The sequence below is a fragment of the Theropithecus gelada genome, chromosome 15, assembly GCF_003255815.1.
Source record: "Theropithecus gelada isolate Dixy chromosome 15, Tgel_1.0, whole genome shotgun sequence".
Classification (NCBI taxonomy): Eukaryota; Metazoa; Chordata; class Mammalia; order Primates; family Cercopithecidae; genus Theropithecus; species Theropithecus gelada.
In genome coordinates this window covers 31,054,923-31,080,776 of record NC_037683.1, presented here as the reverse complement: position 1 = coordinate 31,080,776, position 25,854 = coordinate 31,054,923, and the positions used below count along the sequence as shown (strand labels likewise).

Here is a 25,854-nt window from a genome sequence, read left to right as displayed (position 1 = left end):
CAAAAAAAAAAAAAAAAAAAAAAACTGTGATTTTTAATTTTTTTTCCCCTAGCAGGAGATCTGGATTTTGTCTCCCCAGGTGATCTTTAGGAAGGTACTAAATTAAACTTCATGCACTGAGTGCAAGTAGGCAGGGCCAAGTCATGTCCAAGCCAGCAAGGACTCCAGGAAAAGCGAACCTACCATAGTTCTAGGAAGTCTCTATGGTGTGACCAAGTCAGGGCACTTGTTCTGTGCTTTGGGGGTGGGGCACAGATTGAGGAAGTGGCCGTGGGGAATTATGGGTACAACGTGGGGAGGATGGCAGGCTTCCCTGAGTCTGGGAAGACCTGAGACATGGCACACAATTAGCAATAACACAGTGCATGTCGGGCTGGGATGCGGTGTGGGACACTAACCCATGAACACCTACCCAAAGAGTGCATGTTGGCCTTTTACACTTTCACTTCTTTTTTCCCTTCCCTTCTCAAATCAGGAATTTCTCTAGATGTCTCTCTGATAACTAGGCAAGGGAAAGTGCCAGTAAGTCATGTGCCTGAGAAGTCTGTGTGGGGCATGGAGACCTGTCATACTCTATGACTTGTTAAGAAGCAAAAATGCAGCCGCATCATAAACTCTCACCACCTCTCTCATTTTTACCTCAAACTTCTTTCATTTTCTTCTGCATTGCTTCCCATTATTTTCACTCATCCACCTAAGCCGTTCGTAGAGGTGGTAAGAAGCCTAGTCATAACTGAAAAGAGCCTGCAGAGAAAGTTACCCGCAGACTCCATCCTCTAGGATGGGTGAGCTCAGGCTTAAGAGGATGTAAAAGTCTTAGGGATCTCATTTCTTTGGAAATGGCCCAGGGAAGAGTTTCTGTGGTTTTACCTGTCACCCTGGATTATAATTCCTGCCGTCTGTGGTTATCACCAAGCCTGGGTGACCTCTTTATCATACCACATCTATTAGCAAAGAAAGAAGTTTGAAGGTGGGAACACATACATCCCAGAATGTGATTGATGTATATAGAGCCACACTGTGGTGAAGCACATTCCAGTTGAGGAACTTTGGGATGTCTCTTTATCTTCTCATTCTTCAATTCCAAGGCCCCAAGTTGCCAAGACCCTCTTAGAATCAACCAACTTGCTACAAAAAAACAACAAGATATTATTATGGAACAATGATGACTTAAGAAACACTGTTAATTTCTGATGCATGCAGATTACAGAATCCAGGTCTGGTTAGGATTATATAACTATACAGACACTGCAGATAAGCAGCAAAAGCATCCCAACTTACAAGGTGCTGTGAGATACTTGCTGGTGTTTGTGTGTGTAATGACCCCATCTCAGGTACCCTAAGTGTGTCCCTCTATGCATGGCAGAGGAAATAGAGATACCGTACTGCTGGATCACCAGTGGTTTTTGATTACATGATAGCCTGGGCAATCAAGAGCAATTTATTCTACTCGTGAGTAGAATCTCCTGGTCATATACATTCTGACACTCCCTCTCTTCCCCTGCTAATACACATTGTTGTTATATAGCAGAACCCTCATCTATTGGGTGGGTTGTTTTCACTGTCTTAGGCATAATGTCTTGTACAACTATAAATTGAATATAGTATATCTTTGGTGCTAATTCTTCTCTTTACCCACTGAGGTGATGCAAAACTCTTGGCCAGAACAGGCAAAGGAAAATGTCTGTCCTGGGCCTATCTCAGTCCTTGGTGTATGATATTGATCTTTTTAGCTTCCGATCCCATACCAGTCTGTGGTAGCTTAGAGCCTTTCCCACATCAAAACCTTCATACCGGTTATTCGCAAACCTCAGTCTTCAGTTGCCTATAAATTATGTGTTTGTTTGTTTGTTTTGAGATGGAGTTTCACTCTTGTCACCCAGGCTGGAGTGCAGTGGCGCAATCTCAGCTCACTGCAAGTTCCACCTCCCAGGTTCAAGCTATTCTCCTGCCTCAGCCCCGCAAGTAGCTGGGATTACAGACGTGAGCCACAGTATCCAGCCTAAGTTACGTTTTAAGAAGAGTTTTCGGCCGGGCGCGGTGGCTCAAGCCTGTAATCCCAGCACTTTGGGAGGCCGAGACGGGCGGATCACGAGGTCAGGAGATCGAGACCATCCTAGCTAACATGGTGAAACCCCGTCTCTATTAAGAAATACAAAAAACTAGCCGGGCAAGGTGGCGGACGTCTGTAGTCCCAGCTACTCGGGAGGCTGAGGCCGGAGAATGGCGTGAACCCGGGAGGCGGAGCTTGCAGTGAGCTGAGATCCGGCCACTGCACTCCAGCCCGGGCGACAGAGCGAGACTCCGTCTCAAAAAAAAAAAAAAAAAAAAAGAGTTTTCATCAATCTTGTTTCTCTGGCTTTAGCCGTTTCGATTCTTCATAGCTACTGTAAATATTTCAGCAGGATTAGAGCTAAGAAGCAGCACTCATCTTTAATTTCTACTCTATAGTGACTGCTTTCCACCTTCTCTGGCAGCGGGGAGAATAGTGGAAGACTAACCTGACTGTGGCAGGAAGAGGGCAGCTTATTGATTGAGGCCACCTGAAGAAGTTTTTCCCATTGAAGGTTTGGCAGGCCTGTTTATTACTCTTTGTGCTGGTCTATCAGACACTTCCTGTCTCTATAACCTTAGGGTTTAGTACTTAATGATATATTGAGGGGGCTGCTCTGTCCTCTTTCTGATGCCCCATTCTCCACTCCCTTGTCTCTCTCTCTCTCTCTCTCTCTTTTTTTTTTTTTTTTTTTGAGTCAGGATCTCACTCTGTCACCCAGGCTGGAGTACAGTGGCGTGATCTCAGCTCACTGCAACCTCCGCCTCCAGGGTTCAAGCGATTCTGTCTCAGCCTCCCAAGTGGCTGGGACCACAGGCACACACCACCAGGCCTGACTAATGTTTGCATTTCAGCAAAGACAGGGTTTCGCCATGTTGGCTGTGCTGGTCTCAAACTCCTGACCTCAAGTGGTCTGCCTGCCTCGGCCTCCCAAAGTGCTGGGATTACAGGTATGAGCTACTGTGCCCAGCCCATTCCCTTATCTCTTAACAGAAGCCATGTAGCCCAACTCTCCAAGTGCCGTAGACTTCAAGATTGTAGCCAGTAAACATCTGGCAAAGGTAACTCCATCATCCACTCCCATCTGGCAGGGAGCTGTCTCCTGGAGGAGGCTGAGACATAAGTCCTGGGAATCACATGTTCTTTCAGATGGAAAATTCTTTGTCTGTAAGTAGTTGTTTTTTGTTTTGTTTTGTTTTGTTTTTTCCTGCTAAAACATTGAGTATGCAGACACACATGTGACCAGTCCATGAGATCTCACTTGGGCTCCAGCCTCTATCTTATTTGAATGCAGAAAGTCAAATTCACCAAGATCCCATTCCACAGACTTCTGGAAATTATCAGTGAATCTTGGAAGTTCTACAGATCTGCTCTTGTCATCCCTCCTTTCCTAAACTGTCCCTGTAGTCCTAGATTACTGCTTTGGTCTTCCCACGGACAATTGTTACCCACCTGCCCCTACCCCCTCAAGACCACTGGCCTCAAGCTGCTGCTCTTTCTCATTCTGCCTTGTGCTGGTTTGGGGCACAGACCCTTCCCACAGCCTCCCACAGTGGGAGTTAAAGGAAAGAGAAGACTGTGACCTAAGTTTAAGAATCATGGAGGTGGCTCACGCCTGTAATCCCAGGACTTTAGGAGGCTGAGGCAGGCGGATCACAAGATCAGGAGATCGAGACCATCCTGGCTAACACAGTGAAACCCCGTCTCTACTAAAAATACAAAAAATTAGCTGGGCATTGTGGCAGGTGCCTGTAGTCCCAGCTACTCGGGAGGCTGAGGCAGGAGAATGGCATGAACCAGGGAGGTGGAACTTGCAGTGAGCCGAGATAGCGCCACTGTACTCCAGCCTGGGTGACAGTGAGACTCTGTCTCAAAAAAAAAAGAGAGAATCATGGAGGTGCAGTTCAACATGGAGAATAATGCACAACTTCAGACATGTGGCTATACTCACAGCCCCTGACTCAAATGCAAAACCATCTTCAGGGGGTCTCTGCAGGCTGCTTTCCAGCCATCTCCCAGCCTACCATCATCTCAAAGGCTCTGTTTCCTTCCTTGCAGTGAGGGGGGCCTTCAACCATGTCTGCCTTACCTGAGATCCAAGCTCCAACACATACAAAGCATCTGAGATGGAAAGCAATTTGAGCCTCATTCCACCCTAAGTCCTGCCGTCCTAATCTTCCTTTCTCATTCCTTCTCCCCAAATGGCTAATATGGAAAAATCTCTCTCTTTTTTTTTTTTGAAACAGAGTCTTACTCTGTTGCCCAGGCTGGAGTGCAGCGGCACAATCTTGGCTCACTGCAACCTCTGCCTCCTGGGTTCAAGTGATCCTCCTGCCTCAGCCCCTCTAGTAGCTGGGACTATAGGCGTGTGCCACCGTGCCCAGCTAATTTTTGTATTTTTAGTAGAGACGGGGTTTTGCTGTGTTGGCCAGTATGGTCTTGAGCTCCTGACTTCAGGTGATCCACCCGCCTTGGCCTTCCAAAGTGATGGGATTGGATTACAGGCATGAGCCACCGCGCCCAGCAAAAAATCTATTTTCTTAGAGATACTCTACCTTTGCCTATGAACATAATGATCTGATGTCAATACATTCTGGACTGTTCAGAGTCACTTGCAAGTCAGCAAAAGGTCTGGTTGGTCTAGAACTGAACTAAGCCTAGTCCAGTGTCTGTTTGCAATCCTCTTCAGCAGGAAATGAAAAAGAAAGCTGCTAGAACGGAAACAGTATGAGTGGGAATGCAGAGGAGGGGACAGTGGTGAGAAATGCGGAGGAGGCAGAGGCTATGGAACAGATTGGATACCAGGAGGGAGAAGAGTGAAGGGTGCTGCTGAGGATCCCAGGTGAACTGTGGTGCTCATGAGTCAAGATAGAGGACAGGAGAAGCAGCAGTTGAGCAGAGATACAAGGTCCATTTTGCACATGTTGAGTTTGAGGTGATTGTGGGATATTCAGTAGAGACATACAGTGAGCAGTTAGATGTAACCATCGATGACTGATGGACGTTCCAGGATTTTGTGATATGGTCGTGATGCAAGGAAGGAATCACATCTCATGGAGCCCAGCTTTCTGGAATCTTCCTGCTTTCACTTTCCCACTTCTCTCTGGGATGTACCCAGATTCGTCTTGTCTCACCTCAGGTGTTTCCTCCTTTCCTCTGATACCTTGGCATGCTTGCTAATGTTCATGCTCCCCGGGTCTCACCTCCCTAAAAAGTCTTGTCGAGGTATTTGCCCAAGCAAAGCTGATGGGCTCCTTCTTTTGCACAGCAACATTCCCTGCAACTGGGCTAATGGTGGGCTCAAGAGGTGTTGTCATTTAGAATCTCAGGACTTTATATCTGAAACACCAGCCTGCAGTATTGAAAACATGAGATCAATTCTGAAGTCTGTTTAATTGTTGTAATGCATATAAAGTTGGTCTTTTGAATGAACCAGGCTCATAAAGCTATATTGCCAGTTCAGGGAATGAGCCCCATAATAATCAGACACAGAAAGCTTTATTTCCGGTTCAGAGAGTGGATCTGTTTTTCAGTACTGTTTAATGTACATTTCTAGTTTGATGTTTTCTATTTGGTCAATCCCACCAAGTTGATAATGGTTCCCACAAGCCCATCTCTGAATCTTCCCCCCGTCCCTGAACTCATTGTCCTCCTAGAATCTAGAGATTTCTGATGACTCTTCTGAAACATAGAGCCATCCTGGGGTTTGAGCTCTCTGGCCAGGATCCCTCCTGCCTCAGCTACTCTGCTGAATACCAGTCACTGGGCAAATGCTAGTCTTTGTTTACCCTGATCCTCCTGTTCAGTGGCCGCCTCAGCGGTCCATTATGTAGGGCAGACAAGCTGCTGTCTCGGCAGTGAACCCATTGGGCCTCCCAACACTGTGACTAATTGTATTCCCTGTTCTCTGCTACCAGATGCAGTAAATTACATTTCCTCCCAGCTTCCCGACCTGCCAATCCTCTGTTCACGAACTGCAGAACCATCACCTGGGCAGGACGGGACCAGCAGAGCGGCTGGTAAGTCCTGGGGACCTTTGGACGCTAGGATGGTCCAAGGGGCTTGCATTTCAGTGAGCTTTATTAATGAGATTAGTGCCCTGCTATCCTTACATAGGGGGACAGCCTCAGCCCAGCCTCAGACGCAGCCTTCACAGTGGCCACACAAGGCAGGCACCGGCCCCAGATGGGTAATTGAGTACCAAATGGGAAGGAGTTCTGAGTAAATCATATGGCATTTCACCTCCGACTTCGGGGGAGTCTTTCTTTGGTGTTTGTGGTCCTTCTATCTGTGTTTATTCTCAAAGTTCATCTGTATTCTGCCTCTAGGGATTTTCATTTTCCTCATTGGAATTATACAAATTGAGAGAGCCATCCATGATGGAAGCTGGGTGGGAAATATTTTCAAAGCCTATGGTATCTTTACAGAATCCTTTGGGAGTTGAGCTATTTGTATATTATGAATACATATATTCCTAAGTCTTCCCATTTCTGGAGTTATTTCTTAGCCACTGTGGTATATTTGGGAGGAAAAGAAGCAATTTAAAGAACACATGTTTCTTGCTAATGTTTCTCACAATTGGAAATTTTACAAATAATACATTTATGAGTAAATTACATTTCCTCCCAGCTTCTGAGTGTTGAGCATAGGGAGAACCATGCTTTGCTCTGCTTAATGCAGACATGCCTCAGAAATCAGAACTGGAAGGATGCAAACAATAAATCTCTATACCAGCCCTTATGATCTACACAGAAGTGCTGAGGGCTGGGGGTTAAATGGAAAAATGAATTGCCCAAGGTTGCATGGTTAGTTACAACATAAGTGAATTCAAATATGAGTATCAGATTCTGCTTTGCATATTCTAGGTAAGTGTACGTTTAAAATAAATCACATAATGACAGATTTTATAAGCTAAAACAATCATGGATGTTTAAGCCAGAGGAAATATTTTATATAGGCCAACCTGAATATTTTATGAAGCAAAGAATCCCTCCTTATTTTAATACAAAAATAAAATAAAAGTCAAGTAAGAATTAACATAGTTGTCATGTCCACTGGCTAATTGAAATATCTGTTGGGCATCTCGGTAAACAACTTAGCAGATTACTAAGTCCCTCCCCTCTGAATTGTACAGACTCAGAGTCCTAGAGATGGATGGGACCGTCAGTGGTATCTGGTCAATCCAGAGCCAGTTCCATGTCTTCCTGGACAGTGACAGGATGGATAAACAGGAACCTGCAGCCTGCAGTTATGCTTCAAAGGACTCACTGGCAGTCACTTTAACATTGAACTCTTTTAGTACTCCAGGGTGCACTTCTGAGGTCAACTTAGGTAAAATGTGTTTAAGAGTCACACACATTCCCTCTAGTTATTAGAGACTTGGGTGTTGATGATTCCTGATAGCTGTGGGTAAACAACTTCTCAGGTCCTCTGCACAAATTCCTGCACTTCAAAGGACACGGGATATGATCCAACATATGGATCAGCTCATGGGAGGGTAGGGACAGTGTATGAGAAATAATTTTAAGAGAGAGAAAAAGAATTTGAGCAGTGTGGGTAGTCAAAGAGTTTAAAGTTCAAGAGTAACACATGAATGTGATTGTAGTGCTGTGTAAGTAGGAATGCACATTATTTCCACAACCCAGCTCCCTTTATCTTTGAAGATCCTGCAAAACGTAATGATTTTAAAAGCCAATGCATTTGTAAAAGTATAATGTGATCAGAATCTTTTTAAAAGTAAGTTTACATATGTTTCTGTTGATGACTTAAGAGTTAATTTGCGTAAATGCATCTACTGTGGGATTACATATAAGTGGAGCTATGGAAGGAATTGTGTTTGTTATGATGAACTCCTTTGTCCAGGCTGTTTAGGGAATGGGATGTTCAGATTCATGATCAATTGTGGTTAACAGTGACTACACAGAGCATGTGTGGCTTACCAACCAAGAGAATTCACTAGAATTCTCCTAGATACAGTCCATCTTGCTTTAGGAATGTCCTTTTGGAAATTTATATAAGTTCAGGGACATTTTGACAAATGTCACTTGTCGTTACTAAGTAGTATAACAAATATCCTGGTTGTTTGGAGTTTGGAAGGTTTGGGACTCTGTATAAATGGGAATTTATTTAGAATCATTACTTTTCAGAATTAGAAGACATCTATTCCAATCCTTTATCCAAACATTGAATCCTTGACATAGCAGCCCTGTGAAGAAGTCCTCAAACCCCAGTCACACACCTCTGTGATCCAAGCTTAATCTTCCTCCAAGTTACCCATTCCATCTCTAGTTGGTTCTGACTATTGGGAAATTCTTCCTCTGGTGGAGCTATCATTTGTCTGCCTTCATCTTCCACCCACTTTTCCTTATCCTGCCCCCTGGAGCTATTCAGAACACATCTAAGTTCTAATTTCCCTTCAAGTGTTAGAAAATCACTGTTATTTCCTGTTTTTCCCAGATCCTCACTCTAAATCCCCTTCATGCTCACAGCCCCAGTCTCTCCAGCTGGTATTGAGATGATGAGATTGCCTTTAGACACTCTCCAGCATTCCTGTTCCTCTCATCTGAACACTCTTCACTTGGTTGCTAGTCTACTTGATGTGTCATGCTCAGAGCTACCCAATGCCTCCTGAGCTAGGCTCCTCACCCCCAAAATAGAGCATGACGCTGCAGACCATGTGGCTGACTTTGCTGGCAACACGGCCTTTCAGCTTCAGTTTTGAAAGGCCTCAAAGTCATTTCATGTGTGCCACGTCAGCCTTGCTCCCTTTATCCATAGCATTGTTGTTTCTGAATCATTTCAGCTGAAATGTTCAGTCTGTTTCCCCTAGTTATACATATACTACTTCACCTGCTCATACATAGAAGGACCTACAGAATTCTTTTGTTTTTTAATCTCAAAAGGCAAAACTAAGCATGAGCTATGTACTTTTCTGTCCTTTGTAGATTTGCTATGACTATTAAATATCTTCTTGTTAGTTGTCTCTCAGGAATGTTCGGGGTTTCATGGAGGCACTGAGGAACCACAGCAGGAAGTCGGGAAGGGGAGTGATGTCATGGGATTTGACAGGGCTCTGACATTCCCTCCTATTTCAAACATGCGCAGTTCCTCCATCCTCGTGTTTACATATCATGTTTCCGCATCAGATTTCACTTGAATCTAGGGCTTAACAAGTTTTGAAAGTAGAAAACCCTCTTCTCTATTGTTAGGGTCTTTGTAGCTCATGATTATGGTATCCTCATAGCCTCACTTTGCTTCTCAGTTTAGTACCCCCTCAAACCTGAAAAAACAATCTTTTATTATTTTTTATCATCTCACTGCTAAAAATGTTGCATGTTGGAACCAAAGTCAGAGCCCTGTGGCACACCATTAGAGATCTCTTGGGCCTTGATAACCCTAAATCGACATCTTTGGAGTATGATCATGCAACCACTAACAAGTTAATTGTCTTAACACCCAAGGCACAAGTTTCTGTGTAGTCCACAGGAATATAAGGGATTTTGTGATGATCCAAATACGCTGGATCTTTTCAAATGCAATTTGCCTATTCTTTCCAGAGACCTTGAACAAAAAAGAAAATGAGATTAATCTGCATAGTTTCTGCTTGATGAGCCCATGCTGGCTCTTGGTCATCTCTGTTCTTTGAAGCACAACTTTAGAATTTAGCTAGCCATGATGTCAAGCTCCTTCTATGTAGTTTAGAATCCCCTCATTTTCATTTTTGAAAATCAGACCTTTGAGTGTCAGCTTCCAGCAGCTTTCCTGGTATTCAAGATTCTTGAGACAAATTCAACATGAGAACCGGGACCCTGATCCCAAAGCACTGACAGCCTTTATATCCCTGCAGTGCTTTATTCTTTTCTAAGATTCTCCGCTTGTCTGGGCTTCACTTCCCTTTCTGCCACTTTCTTTCCGGCACTTTACAGGCTGAAAGCTCTCCTTCTTTGACCAAAAATAGAAGAAAAATCAGACATAAGAAATTGGCTTTCCTTTATTATCCATCAACATCACAACCTTGCTGACTTAGTTTTGTTACTACTAAGGTGTCTTGGAAAAACAATTGATTCACAGACATTTTTGATCACTGTTTTTTTTTGGCGGGAGTTTTTTATTGATACATAATAATTGTACATATTTATGGGGTACATGTGGTATTTTGATACATTCATACAATGTGTAATGATCAAAAAAGGGTAGTGAGGATATCCATTATCTCAAACATTTATCATTTCTTTGTGTTGAGAGCATTCAAAAATCTTCTAGCTATTTTGAAGTAGACGATAAATTATTGTTGGCTTTAGTCACCCTACTCTGCTATTGAACATTATAACTTATTTCTTCTATCTAACTATATTTTTGAAGTTAGAGATTGCATTTTGGGATGAGAGGAAGAAGCCAATCGAAATTAATTTCCTCATTTTTATTGTCATTGACATCACAATAGTCATTTTTACATTTCCAGCCCAAAGAGAATATGTGAACACATATGTATATGTATAACCATTTGCTCAAAGGGATAAGACTACCCATATGTATGTTCATTTAACAAGTCAAGCTTGTGCATTGCTTGTCTATCACATGCCAGGTGCAATGCCAGCTCCTGGATGTTTCTTTAACTGAGATGACCCTGACCCCCCATGGATGACACTTACTATCTGCTTCCTTCCTACTGTACTTTACACATCACTGACTGGTGAACCACGCAGGGTGTTCACAGCACCATAAAATATCAAAGTTGGATACCTTTCATTGTACAAATGAGAAAATGAAGCCCCAAAATGGGGTGTGATCTGGATAGGAATTCTGATCCTATCTTTCTCCCTCCTCCCATCTCCCTAACTAATGACAGCGAAGCATGTGGTGCTTATATTTTGTATATGGGCTCTCAGCCTGTTCCTCCTCCCGTAATCACAGCGAATGAAAGGAACTGATCTGGGAAAAGCCTGAATCAATGATTGAACTTTCCATCCTCCTGGAATAGTCTTGTTTTGTATACTCTTGGACTGATGCTCAAATGTATTCATGTCCATTGCTCTTCCCGCCTTGCTTGTGTCTGTTACTCTTGTTCCCTCTTCTCTAGGCTCCCTACAGCCCTTACCGTTGCTTTCTCTCTGCCAAAGGTGAAGGCAGCAGGCAACACGGTCATGTGTAGGGCCAGGGGGATAAATCTGAATCAGAACCAAACATTCTGTGCTCCTCAGACCCATCTGTCTGGGCCCTGCAGAGCAATCGCTTCTCTGCTCAAAACTCCCACCTTGGTTTTTAGGTGGGCACCTTCCCCAGAGTCCTCACACTCCACTCCGCACCTGGGTGTTTTCAGAACCTAGAGACTGGAATTCTCAACCTCCACTTAATGTCTGTACTCCTTCAGGGCATTTCCCTACTGATGAAAGAATTATTAGGGAGCAAGAACCAAGAAAACCAAATGAGGAGGCCCAAAATCAAAGTATCCATGCAGTCATTCATCTGTATCCCTTTGAAGAAGCTAGCAACATTGGTTCTTATTCTCTTTAATAAAAAGGGCATATTAAAATAAAATAAAATAATTTTTAAAAAGAGCATATTACTCAGCTGTCTCACTGGCTTCTTGGAAGGAGTAGCAAAAGTGTTTTATATACTCCAAGCTCATTGTCATCAATATATAAGGTTTGGAAATCAATAATTAAATACATAATTTAATAAAAGCATACTTCCAGATTTCAGCCAGCCTGTCAGTGAAACTTCCATTGAATTGTCTTCTATTTCTTGTCCTCCTTCTCCAGGTCCTTCATCCTGGAAAATTTCAAGAGCTTTCCTTCAAATACTTTTCTGTATGTCCATGTATGTTTCAAGATTTCTTTCAGGGCTCCCTCAACCCTCCACAGCACTCCCTCCTCATTTTTTTAATAAGATGAACAAAGGCACCCAGCCCTTTGACCCTCATCATTATACAAATTGTAGTGTACCTCTGACATGGAGAAGCTGGAGGGAAGACAGGGCAGGTTAGAGAGTATGCTTTGTGCTTTGTGGTTAGAGATGAAGGGATGATAAGCATGAGAGGCTGTTGGTATAAACATTTGGCAGCAATAGGAAGTAGAAGAGTTTTTAAAATTGTGTGCATCAAAAATAAGACATTGCACTGAAAACGTAAGTCTTATTTTCCTACTGGTTCATATATACTCTAGTTCATGCTTTTGAATATTATTGGCTGACAACTGAAGCAAAATATAAGTGCTTACTCATAAAGACGACATTTAAACATTCACACCTCTTGCATGGCTTTCTAAAAGGCCTAGATAACATTCTCACATATGTATCCATGAAGACTAAATATTGCCTTTGGGTTAAGCCAGAGCTTCTCAAAGTGTTCACCTTTGTTACCCTTACTGGAGGAAAGAGTGAATGCAGAAGGGAATATAGAATCATACTCTTAAGTGTGATTTGTGGTTCCTCTGAAGCCTTATGTTTTATCTAGGAAAAAAATACATATGCATTTTGTGACATAACATATCTAAGTTTATTTTATTATAAAATTATATAAAAATGCTTAAAATATTCTATGCTCATATTCTAGGAATATTGGAAGAATAGTGTACAACATGTAAATATAAATATGTAACCCTAATAAAACCATGTCACATGTGGTTCAGTCCCAGAGCCATGTCACATTTAAAGAAATACAGCTTAAAATCACACACCAAAAAACCATTAAGAAGGTGTTCTGTTCTTTAACTATTTCTCCTGAAGGATATTAAAAGGGACCTTGGCTGGGTACGGTGGCTCATGCCTGTAATCTCAGCACTTTGGGAGGCTGAGGACAGTGGATCACTTGAGGTCAGGAGTCTGAGACTAGCCTGGTCAACATGGTGAAACCCCATCTCTACTAAAAATACAAAAATTAGCCAGGCATGGTGGCATATACCTGTAATCCCAGCTATGTGGGAGGCTGAGGCAGGAGAATCGCTTGAACCCGGGAGGCAGAGGTTGCAGTGAGCCAAGGTCGCACCACTGCACTTCAGCCTGGGTGACAGAGTAAGACTTTGTCTCAAAAAATAATAAATAAATAAATAAATAAATAGGACCTAATTTATATCTCCACTAGGCAATACTTCTCATATTCGCTTTTCTTTCCTCCACATATCACCTGCTCTAAAACATCATTTACCACCACAAAATACTCCTTCTCTATCCGTATTTCACAGTTTTTACTCTCTCTCCCACGAAACTCCTTTCTCATCAGTGTATATATGTGGATGTACTTAACCTTTCCAGCAAAGAACTTTTCATCATCCTCTCTCCTTTCTTCCAGTCTCTGATTCTAGAACAGGCAAAGATTAAAATGAGAGAAAATTGGACCAACAATGATCCCAGCATTCTCATTGGGTGGGCAGAGGGATAGGGACATCTGTAAACATCCCCTTGGTAATAATTTGTATTTTTATCCTATCACATATAGATATAAAAATAGAAATATTTTGTTCTATATTCTGTATTGATTGTAGGCCAATGTGTGGATTTGATCACAGATTACTGAATGTTTGCAGAATAATTATTGTACCTACAAACTAACAATTATTACTTTCCTTATTTATAACTATGTCCCATGAGTGTTTGTTCATAGTGATAAGATATAATATTCTAATCCCAGACTGTGCTTTTTAAAATAAGTGTAATATTTCAAGAACAGGCTTTTGGAGTCCATGCAAATTTTAAATACCTATTCTATTCCTCTGATGGCACATTTTGTGAGAAATCAGGAACTAACTGAGATAAATGTTTATTTGGATACACTGTCATTGTGTGTGCCCATGCACCTCTATGACAAATATTGGTTGGCCTCCCATTGAGTCACTTGAAGAAACTTGAGATCTTTATGCTGAACAAGTGAAACTTTCAAAATGGATCTGATGAAAACCAAATATGGGATTTTGTTTAATAATCTTTTTAGTTAAGTGTTAACCAGGAACAGATTGTATCTTATTATGCAAGCAGATGGAACAATATCATCACTGTTATTATTTCAAACAAGTTCAAACATTAATTACTGTGTGTACCGTTTCATTGGTGTCATATTATACCAAGTATTTGTTACTAGATTACAACAATCATATTAGACTCTTGAATTATTAGCCTTTGTTTCACAGATGTGTATATTAGGTACCTACTATACAAATGGCTCTAAGGTAGGTGCTGACAGGGAGGGGGCGTCATGGATAGGTGTTGGGCAAGAAACTAACCCTCAAAAGATCCTAAAAATCTATGAAGCTGATGAAACATTCCCACAAATAATTATACAGCTGAGTGGTAATTGTTAAGAGCCTTCAGAGAAGTTTAGAAAAAGTATTGAGAAAATTTTAAGAAGAGAAGGATGACTTAGAGATGGAAAGATCAAAGAAAGTGTATGGAAGAGGAGGCAGTTGACCTTGGCGTTAATCAATGGGTTATATTTGGATATGTAGAAACTCAAAACAAAGGCATTTCAGGAGAAGGGAATCTTAACAAAAGCAGGAGATATTTAAGTCTGGGATGGTGTTATTTGGTTGTGCTAAAGGGAAAACGAGCACTAGAACATACGGTTGAAAAGAGAGTTTGGATCTTCTTAACACAGGGAACTTATTCAGAAAGAGGTAGGGACTCAAGACAATGATAAGCAGACATGGGCTAGATCTCTAGGAGTCTAGAGGAGCAACAGGAGGCTATCTAGGCAGAGGGACAGCAGACACACGAATGAGCAGCCATGGGAGGAAGTTGAGTGTCCTGGGAATAGTGAGAAGTTGTTATGGCCACAATGTGTTAAGAATGGGAGAGCCCGCAAGACAAGGCTAGAAAGGAAGGTTGCAGACACATCCTGAAGGGAACTGTATGCCATGCTGGGGAGTTTGGTGTTTATTTTCTAAAGACACAAGAAACCAACAAAGGGTTTACGACTCAAGTAACTGTGGGCAGGATGGAGCACAGGCTGTCAGGGGTCGGCAAAATTTTTGTATAAATGGCCAGATTTTAACTATTTTAGACTTTGTGGACCATATAGTCTTTGTCGCACATTCGTTGTTTTCTTTCTCTTTTCTCTTTCCTTCCTCCATCTTTTCCTCCTTTTCTCCTCCTCCTCCTCCTTTTTATTTATTATTTTTTTTTAAATAAACACAACCCTTTACAAATGTAAAACCACTCTTAGCTCCTCTGGCCATACAGAAACAGGGTCAGGCTGTCTTTGGTCCTCTGGCCACAGTTTGCTGTCTCCTGGACTAGAGCAAGAAGACAGAAGTGTTAGGTGAAATAAAAAACAAGACTGTTGTGCAGAGAGCAGAGGAGAGCCTGAACTAAGGCCTTGGTGATAGAAATGGTGGTGAGGAGATGGATGAGATATATCTGAAGTAGAATTATTTACTGTCAGTGAGTGTTTGGCTGTAAGAAAGTAGGAAGAAAAGAACAAGTCAGACGTGATTCTCAGGCCTCTGGCTTGAGAGACTAGGTAGCAGTACTGCTGTTATTTGGCACGGAGACTGTGGAATAGTTTTGACAGAAGAAGCTGGAGTCAGTTTGGAAGCTGCTAAGTTTGATGGGTTCATGGCACATCCAGATAAAGGGCACTTGGAGCCTGGTGGCTCTGTGGGCCTGGTGCACAGTTTCTTCCCATCCGGGAAGCCTATGAGAAACCAATTTGGAAGTATGAGGTGTCACAAGAGTCTATAGGACAGGAAAGAGCTGTCCTTAGCAACCCCAGACTGGCAGCAAGATTTGGGATGAATTAAAAAGGATACAAGACTGAGAGGCAGGGGCAAGGGGAGGGGGAGACCAGGTAGGAAGTTCTTCCAACAATCTAGGGAAGAGGAATTGAATGTCTTACATTGAGTAGTAGCAATGGAACAAAAAGAAGACAACAGATGGGAAAGCTATTATAGGCAGCAGGACTTGGCACTCTGTGCATGGAAGATGAAAGAGGCCTTCTGCGATCATTGTCTTCAAATTCCAGTGTCCTATTGTGATGTTACTTCTGTCTTGTGCTTTTCTTAGTTCTTATGTTAGGTACCTAGCTTAGTGACTGAAGTACTCACCGGGCACATAATATGAATGCTCTCATGCCTTTTCAATTGTTGAAAATATTCTATTGTATAGTACAGTGGAGGATAGCCATTTCCCACCTTGAAAAACCTTTGTGGAAATGTAGAGAAAATGAAAACACTTGATGAAAGAGGTTTTTTTATTTATTTAAAATTTTGGAACTGGAACACATTTAAACCAAGGGTTTGTAAATTGTCTGTCAGCTGGGGAAGGCCTCAATCAAGGTAATTTGCATGTTGCCAGCCTCCCTGAAATTCTTCACACCAAGATCTAAAGTCTGTTGTGCCCTTATTTTAGCAGATCTTCCTTAAATGTGTGAGTGCCATTGAGATATAGCAACTGTGCATCTGTCTTCCTAGTGCATTAAACTGCTGTGTTAAAATGCAGATATAACCACCTTTGTTTACAGTGCGCACCTCACTCTAACACTCAAGATGCTTGGCAGTTAGAATAGAAAGGGCACAAAATCTTTTTTTTTGTCTGTTTGGCAATTAACCATTCACTGGCTTTTTTTGTTGTAACATGCACTTCCTTTCTCTTGTTTTCATTCAAGCTGTGTACGCCATGGAAATTAATGTGGAGAAAGACAAACAAACAGGAGAGACCAAGATTCTCTCTACATCTACCATTGGCCCAGAGGGGGTTCATCAGAAAGGAGTCAAAGTCTATGATGATGGTACCAAAGTAGTGTATGAGGTGCACTCAGGAGGCACCGTAGTAGAAAATGGAGTGCACAAATTAAGCACAAAGGATGTAGAAGAGCTTATTCAGAAGGCTGGACAATCAAGCTTAGGAGGAGGGCACGTGTCTGAAAGGACTGTGATTGCAGATGGGAGTCTCAGCCATCCCAAGGAACACATGCTCTGCAAAGAAGCCAAGTTAGAAATGGTACATAAGTCTAGGAAAGACCATTCTTCTGGGAACCCAGGGCAGCAGGCCCAAGCCCCCACCGCTGCAGGGCCAGATGCAAACTTGGATCAGCCAGTCACCATGATTTTTATGGGCTACCAAAATATCGAGGATGAAGAGGAGACAAAAAAGGTGCTAGGCTATGATGAAACCATCAAGGCAGAATTGGTCCTCATTGATGAAGATGATGAGAAGTCATTGAGGGAGAAGACAGTGACGGACGTGTCCACTATTGACGGGAACGCGGCTGAGCTTGTGTCCGGGAGGCCAGTCTCAGACACCACAGAGCCCTCATCCCCAGAAGGGAAGGAAGAGAGCCTAGCCACAGAGCCAGCCCCAGGTACCCAAAAGAAAAAGCGCTGTCAATGCTGTGTTGTCATGTGACCACTTCTTTCTTCTCCTTTCTTCTGGGCAGCCTGTACTCTCCATCACTCACGTAGACCTCACTGTACCACTAACTGCAATACTGTGAACTGGAAGCAAACACCTGCCTTGCCTTGCAGTTGGATTGCTTTGATCTCTCTCATTTTTTTCCTTTTCCTCACCTGAGAGACAACGTGCATGTGTGTGCTTCATTCTCTCCAAGAACTTGCTTTTCCTCTAAACCTTTCCTTGTGTCTTCAAGAGTGAATCACTTCCTTCCTGCTCGATTGGAATGGACTCTTCGTATCAGCCAGTGATATGGTAGCCTTAACTCACTTGACTGGAATTGAACCCATTGGCACTGGGGGTTTCATTTTGTAGTGTGTTCCTGTAACGTAGTCACACACTGCCATGTCCCTGGTTTCTCACTTGCCTCCTTTGCTGTGGATCTTTGTTTTTATATCTTGTGTGGCAAAATGCTGTTGGCTCTAGCCGGTTGCTAGTGTAGCCAAAAGTGGACCTTACTTAGTCTGTCTGATCTAGGGTGATGCTTTTTGCTGCCTTACATAAGCTTCCAGATTACAGTATTGTGCATTCGTGACTTTCTTTCTGTTAAAACTGAAATGAAGTCGATGTAGAAGAACCCAGAGCTTGTCACAGCTGAAATGTAGGGACTGATTCCATAACCTGCCCATCAGCGGTTGTCTCTCTTTCTATGGTTTAACCAATGAACCCTTTATATAAGAAGCACCATTTAAAAATTTCTAAGGACATGAAACAAACATTGTTTGAAGCATCAGTAGCAATTGATCTCCAAACTTAGGCAAATTCACAAGCCTTGTTTCTATTCTCTTAAAAAAATGTAAATTTTTATATTGTTTCTTTTTTCATGGACATTTTCTTGTCATGTTAATCTATTTTCAAGGAGGGGATCATCTTGAGAAGTATCTTTGCAGTGACCATATTTTTAAAACAGTCTTTCCAACATACAGTGGTTGCCATGATGCTCCCACTTCATCATGGATGGTGCTGTAATGCATTAACTGTTCATCTCATGCCCAGTTGATTACAAAGCCTTGCATCTGTACTCTTTTCTTTCTGGCCCCATGAGAAAGAAAATGTTTTAGGTAACTTCAACTTGTAGGTTTATCTGCCCTTAAAAAAAAAAAAAAAAAAAAAAAAAAAAACTTTAAAAAACTTATGAAAATTAAGAAAGACCTGTCTTTTCAATGTTAAACACTTAATTTCATAACAAATATTGAGTGGCACATAGCTGAGCTTATTAGGGCATTGTTTTTATTTTTAGCTTCTGGAAATTCCAGAAGAGCAAAGAATATTTTTTATCTAGAACACAATGAACAGTTTTTGAAATACCTTCTCAGCACTCCCCCAAAGCAAAAAGCCACAAATGTAGTAAAACCAAAGGGAAACAATTTAATAAAGTAACAATAATATAGTAATGAAATAAAGATATAACATAACTGGTTTTAATAAGAGTTATCTTAACTTTATTTGCCCAAACATTTATAGCATTGTTATGAATTATTCATAAAGTTATGTCCCATAGTATATAGTTTTGAAAAAACATATGATATAGTACATCAAGTCTAACTTCTGTGGAAAGTAGATCAGAAAAAAATAAGATAGTCTTGAGAGAATTTTATTGTAGAAGCTGTCTAATTTGACCTATTTCGCTTACTCAGTGCTAAATATATATATTTTTTAAATTTCCTGGCTTGAAATTATATTTACTTCAATAGGAAAGGTAAAAACATCAGTTTTTACTTTTCAAAGTTAATTTTCTGAAATAATTGCATTTTAATGAGCACAAAATGGGTCGCTTTATTATACTTATTTTGTTTACACCTATATGTAAACAGAAAAAGTTAAAGAAGAGAAAAATAAAGGAGCTAAGTTCTGCTGTTGAAGATTATTTCATCCAAGGCTTGGTTTTGAATAACTGAGGGAAATATCTCTAAATCTCAAGTTCATCAAAACAGCTGCAATGGAATAAAACTGCTCTTTTATCGAGAAACCTGGTTTGGATGCCTATAAATTGCGCTACTCTCAGCTTCATTTTCCTGAGTACATGGTCGTTGAAGCATCATTTAGACATCACATAAAATGGCCTGCAGATAAACCTGTTTACATAGAGGGAGAAAACAGTTTCAATGTCTTGGACAATCTGTTATTTTAATGATTTACTTAAGAAAGAAACAATCTAAAAGTTTACCATAGCTTATCTTTTTTACTCACTTGGTGATTCAAGCTATTCAATGTGAGTTTTAAAAATGTAAGCACAGTTAGTGAGTGAAATGGTAGAATGTAGAACCCTTGAGCTTGCTGGTTGATAAACAGAATCAATCTTCCAGAACAGATGATTCCCTGAAGGGACCTACCCTTGCCTAAGTGAACTAGTTATTCATAAAGAAAATGTTCTGCCCATCTTACTACAACACTACACACAAGAACTAAAAGATTAATGATTATCTGTATTCTCTTCACTAATTACTATTATGGGGGGATAATGATTAGCAAATTATATGAATTCGAGTTCTCTCTGTACTTTTATTAGTAAAGCTTATGATTTAATGGACTTTGAAGTAAGATGTGTTACCTTTATTCAGGCTATTTGTAGCCACAGTAAATGAAGGTGTGTTTGAATATGGCATATATATTTGCATATATCCCATCATTTTCCTGTCATAATGGGGGATTCAGGCTTAGCCAGTACTTCTACGGGATGAGACCTAAAATCTCGCCTATAGCAGCAAGTAACTACCCTTCGTGATGATAGTGTACATGGAGCTGTGATTGTGAACATGCTGCCTTTCCTGCTGCCGTTGGCATTCTCTCTATAAATTTTATTATGTGTGGTATCACACTCTCCAAAAATGCAGGGTATTTGGTTACATAACCAGACTAATGAAAGAATCAGTAACGAAACTGCAAAACCAAGATCTTTTTTGAGCTAATGTTTAGTTGGGCTTTCCTTTAAAATCATGTAATCAGGCCGGGTGCAGTGGCTTACACCTGTAATTTCAGCACTTTGGGAGGCCGAGGCGGATGGATCACCTGAGGTCGGGAGTTCGAGACGAGCCTGACCAACATGGAAAAACCCCGTCTCTACTAAAAAAAAAAAAAATTAGCCAGGCATGATGGTGCATGCCTGTAATCCCAGCTACTCGGGAGGCTGAGGCAGGAGAATCGCTTGAATCTGGGAGGCAGAGGTTGCGATGAGCCGAGATGTGCCATTGCACTCCATCCTGGGCAACAAGAGCGAAACTCCTTCTCAAAAAATAAACAAACAAATAAATAAATAATCAGTTCCCTTTAAATAGAAAGAGGAGAAAAAAATAAAAGGAGGGGTATCTCATTTGTATATAAATAGATTTTCAATGGCATTTAATGAAAGATTCTTTAATGGTTAAAATGATAAAGATTAATTCTACATATCTTGAAAAATCTTAATGACTTCTGTATTCTTCTTAAAAATATTTTCTTTCTTTTAGTGTGCAATAAGACAAACTAAGGGGAATTTTTTCAGCTTGTATCTCTTTTACCCATATTATTTTCCTTACATAAGCAAAAAAATAATAATTGCCTCTAAAACTGATTTGACAATGTCTAGTGACATCATTTAATATTGGTGATAGGGAGGAAGAGAAGGTAGGGAATGCCCTTATGGCCAAACCTAAAACACAGTTTCCTTGAGCCTTCTGAGCAATCTTAGAATTATTCAAAACTTTCGGGAAACTCAAATTCTATTACTTTGATTTGGTTCCTTTCTGAAATGTTAATAGACATGTATTTGCTTAAAATGTCTACCTATTCCATTTAATTTCCTGCTGATAAATGTATTTTATCTACAAGCAAGTAGAATATTTTGTTTTGGTTAGAGTCAAGTTTTTATAAAAGGAGGGGAAGTATATAAAGAGAGTTTCCTAGAGATACAATATCATCTCTGGAGCAAAATGTTGAGGCCAAGTGTAAAAACAGACTATTTCTCTTTACTTCCTGCAGAATTTCATTTCAAGGGACCACAGCATACCCTTGAAAATTACCATTTATTTAATGCCTGTTGAACCAATGGTAGCAAAAGAGGAGGGAGGGAACATGGTCATAGAGACAAAATCTAACTACTATACCAGGTCTTCCTTTGTAAGAAATATTAGCCCTGTCAATATAAAACGCAGATGGACATAGACAGAATAAGCATCAAGGACTTTTTATTATTGACTTGAAATCTAGAAGCTCAGTCATCTCTGTTCATCCCTGGACCCACTGGAGAGTTTTACTCACTAACAGGTCCTTTCCTGGAAGAAATAATCTCATCTCCTGCAATATTAGTTTACAACAAAAATCATTCCAAAGTGAGCCATTTCACATTGTATTTTTGCCATATGCACATTTGCTATTGAAACCATAGATTCTCGGCATATGTAAGACATAGGTGTTTCAGAAACTTCATAAATACACAATCTTTCGGGTGCTCCTCAATTTCTTAATCAAGGTATATAGAACTCCAGTGATTAGGATAGAACCTGAAAACATCCTTTGTTCTATTGGATAGTACAACACAGCAAGAGCACAGAGTTATTTATATAATAAAACAAGTAATGAGGAAGATGGGATGTTTGATTCCTGCTACCACCAGTTCACTTCACAAAGGCCTTCTTCTGGTATTACCAGGAAAACTTTCCTGCATTTTCTAGGGAAAAAGAAAAGTCGTTTATTAGGAGCACAATGCAGATATGTATCTGTGTTTTCATAGCTTCAGCAAACTTCTTAATAAAATTCCCATTTCAACAAAAACCAAAATACTGATTGTTTGAATGTAGAAAGGTATAGAATAAAGACTACATCCTGAAAGTCGCAAAGGGGAATTTTACCAGGGCTCCTTAGACCAGCGCTCCCTGCATAATTTTTATATAACTTAAGTAAGCCTCTGCTTCCCCTCTCCCTTCTAGTCTACCATAAGAAGGTCAGAACTGTCGCACGAAAGAACTTGCTTTCAATATGAAAATATAATATGTAATTTTGGGGACTGTAGACTTTCTGCATCAAAGATCTGGACAGCCTTAACTTTTATAAAAATAATTTTTCAATGTTCTCTTTTACTAACCAGGAAAACAAGATGTTTTCTGAAATTAATGACTTTTTCTATTTTGTGTCTGTTTTCTAAGTTTTTACAGGTTGAGGTATAAAGGGTTGTCTTCTCCTCATATTGCCTCTTCATAATCACCTGGGGCTATTTTTTGCAAGTCACTGCATTTTTACAAAAAAATAAAATAAAAAGTATATCTCACAAATCATAAAAATTCTCCCTAGACTTCAGACAGTCCTTCTGGAGTGAAAGAATAGAAATACAGAAAGAAAAGAATTACAGGGTGGCTTTCTTTTTATTTTCCTATGGTTAATGTACTGTATGGTATATATGTTTACAGAATGTATCTGCCTTGTGATGTTAACAAAATGAATGACAAAAAAATAGTACTGATGTGCCATTTGACAGTTTGCCTTAGCATCACTGTTTATGTTCTTCTTTTCTGTCCTTTTAAAAAAAAACGCAGGTTGTATTCCAAAGCTGTATTAACACAACATTCTCTTCCCCACTCCTACCCAGCCTTCTTCAGAGCTGTGACTTTCATTACAGGAGCATTGAGGCAGAACCTTGCAGGTGTGGTCCAAAGGGGCTAAAGTGGGCATAGGTTGGGATTTACTTCTGCCTGTCTACCAACCAAATGCGCATCTGTGTTCTCATATGAGCCTGCAAAATCGCACCCTGCCTTTCAGGGAGACAGGCTACATGGAGCGCATGACCTCTTGCAGTCATTTCCTCACAGTCCTTCCCACTGTGAGAGAAGGAAACTTGCAGACACCCAACTGGGTCTGGGAGCATATTTTTAAGCACAGCTGGCATTGCTTGAAAAAGCAAGAGAGATGGACTCAAATTCTATGATTGAGCCATGACTGAGGAATGTGCCCATTCGTTATAGTCTAAGATGAGTAGGATGATATGGGTGGGAATAGGAGTGGCTGTAGAAATGGAATATTTTACATTTATGTATTTTTTTAAGGAATAGTATTTTTATAATGAAATCTATATGCATTATGGAGCTTGAGTTTGAAAACACCCTTGATTGACTGAGCTATTTCTTCATTCCATTAAAGGTAACATTCTGGGGAGTCCTATAGCACTAGGCCAAGCCTTGGGGGCATGAACAAAGGGCCTGTCACTTGGCCTTGCACTGCCATTACATGAGATCCAGTGTTTCCAAATAGGCATTGGTTGGAAGATCGAGCTTTCTACACCTGCCATTAGGTAGATTAGATAGACGACTTGATAGCTCTGTGGGCTATACCCTTAGTAATATATAATAATCTTTGGGAAGGAGATAGCTATTTTAAATGCAAGCAAAGCCCAGAAACTATCAAAGTCTAAATCTTTCACATATTTAAGGAGTAATTGCCACATTTGAGGTTAAGGGACCACTCACTCTGGTGCATTTGAGAAAAATATATGAAACGGTGAGTCAGAGCCCTCTGATCATCTTCAGTCTATACATAAGCAGACAAACCACCAACATAAATCTTACAGGAGCCAGACGTGGTGGCTCATGCCTGTAATCCCAGCACTCTGGGAGGCCAAGGCAGGAGGATAGTGTGAGCCCAGAAGTTCAAGACCAGCCTAGGCAACATGGTGAGACCATGTTGTTTAGTCTCTACTAAAAAATACAAAAATCAGCCAGCATGGTGGCGCACACCTGTAGTCCCAGCTACTTGTGAGACTGAGGCAGGAGGATTGCTTGAGCCCAGGAGGTGGAGGCTGTAGGGGGCCGAGATCTCGCCACTCCATTCCAGCCTGGGCAACAGAGCAAGACTCTGTCTCAAAAAAAAAACAAAAAAACAAAAACACAATTATCAGATATTATTGGCCTTCTACATAACACAGGGCTGCACCGTATTTTTAGAGTTAAGTAGATACAGGAAAAGATTGTGTTTATCCACAAAGGAGATTCTGAATTTTTAGAGTTCCTGAATATTTTCCCCCAAGTTTCTGTCAAATTCCTGAAGTCTCATCCCTATCACACTCAGTTTTCTGAAGCTCTTCCCCAACACCTGCTCCTCTGTCTCGCAGACAGAGTTGTCATGTCTCGGAAACTACTCACCACTCTTGTGAGACTCTCTTCCCAAGCATCGTCCTTCCTCAGGATGAGGCCTTTTTCTACTACCCAAGAGATCAAGACCCTTTTTCTAACAAGACAAGGTTAGATCTACTCCATTTTCAAGAGAAATAACCCCTCTGGTTCCCATGCAAATCGTTTAAATTCCTTCATCACCAGAATCTCTCCAACAGGCCCAACTCCAGCCCAGCTGTGAACATTGCTGTCATGGAGACAACTCCAAAAATGAAAGAACTATGCAATTGCCTGAAGGTGCTAATGGAGAGCCAGTTTACTCTAATCTCTTATTACTAAGGAACCTCTTGGTTTTGAGATTAAGTGGGCAGGGAGACATCCAGTCACTTAGTTTTGCAATGACAGGTCTTGATATACACACAGGCCACCAGGCAATGCCTGATCCGAACTATTCTGTATGTAGCTCCAACTCCAATTCTGTGATATCCTATTCTGGCAGGTGGGAAGAGTTCTATTCTTTGCAGTGTTCTGGAACATTCTTTCCTCCTCTCAAGCTCCTGACTTAGGAGAGTCAAAATCATACAGGGGTTCCAGAAAATGTTGTGTCTGATGCAGCTTTTCAGTGAATGTAGGTTGTTGGTGAAATTTTCAGCTTTAGCATCTCACTCGGGGTGAGTGACGTCTCTGTAAATACTTTCATTTGTGGTTGGTTGGTGGGGGTGGGGTGGGAGCCTGTCGTGCTTACTCTGAATTAGCTTACTGGGCTAGCTGCTGTACTTTGTAACCTGAAGTGTACTTTGACTGTTCTGTTTCCTTCAGATGAAAAACAAAATAAAAACTGACTTCAGAAAAGACACTGCCAGCGACAGCTGATGCTGTACTTGTAGCTTCTCTCTGTTCCTCTGTACAGTATTAATAGACAATAAACTGCCTTTTCACTGCATCTACCTCTGTGTGTCTGTGCCCTGATTCTTTCCCCTTCTCACCTGCCACTAGCGGACTTCAGGCCAGACTCTGTTGGGAGCACCTTCTGCTGTTCACTAAAACTAAACACTAACCCAGTGCCTCTCAAACTCCAGCGTGCTTCAGAATCACCCGGGGGTACCTGTTAACAATGTGGAAGCTTAGTCGCACATCTGGAACTCAGATTCCGATTCCCAGGTGGGGCCCAGTAGCGTGCATTTGTAATAATGTCTCCAGGTGATTCTGATGCATTGGTACCTGGACCACCGGTTTGGGTGCCCCTTAGTGGGAATCCTCATGGCCCACCTGTTGTAGTTGGTTTCTACACTAATCCAATTTCCCAACATGTCCTCCCTCTAACCCCGTTTGCATGTCTCTCTCCAC

The 25,854-nt window shown here is 41.2% G+C and overlaps 1 protein-coding gene across 6 annotated transcripts in view; it reads left to right on the top strand.

Annotated features, from left to right (window-relative positions):
• PALM2 (paralemmin 2) overlaps positions 1-25,454 on the top strand; it is a 318,639-nt gene extending 293,185 nt beyond the window's left edge. For 3 of the 6 annotated variants that reach the window (XM_025359219.1, XM_025359224.1, XM_025359221.1), the window contains 2 exons: positions 5,971-6,072; positions 16,647-17,386. In XM_025359219.1, coding sequence (XP_025215004.1) covers positions 5,971-6,072; positions 16,647-17,386 — 842 coding nt within the window. Of the gene's footprint in view, positions 1-5,970; positions 6,073-16,646 lie in introns of all 6 variants that reach the window. The other 3 variants (XM_025359220.1, XM_025359222.1, XM_025359223.1) reach the window with 3 other exon arrangements.
• Positions 25,455-25,854: the final 400 nt, after the last annotated feature.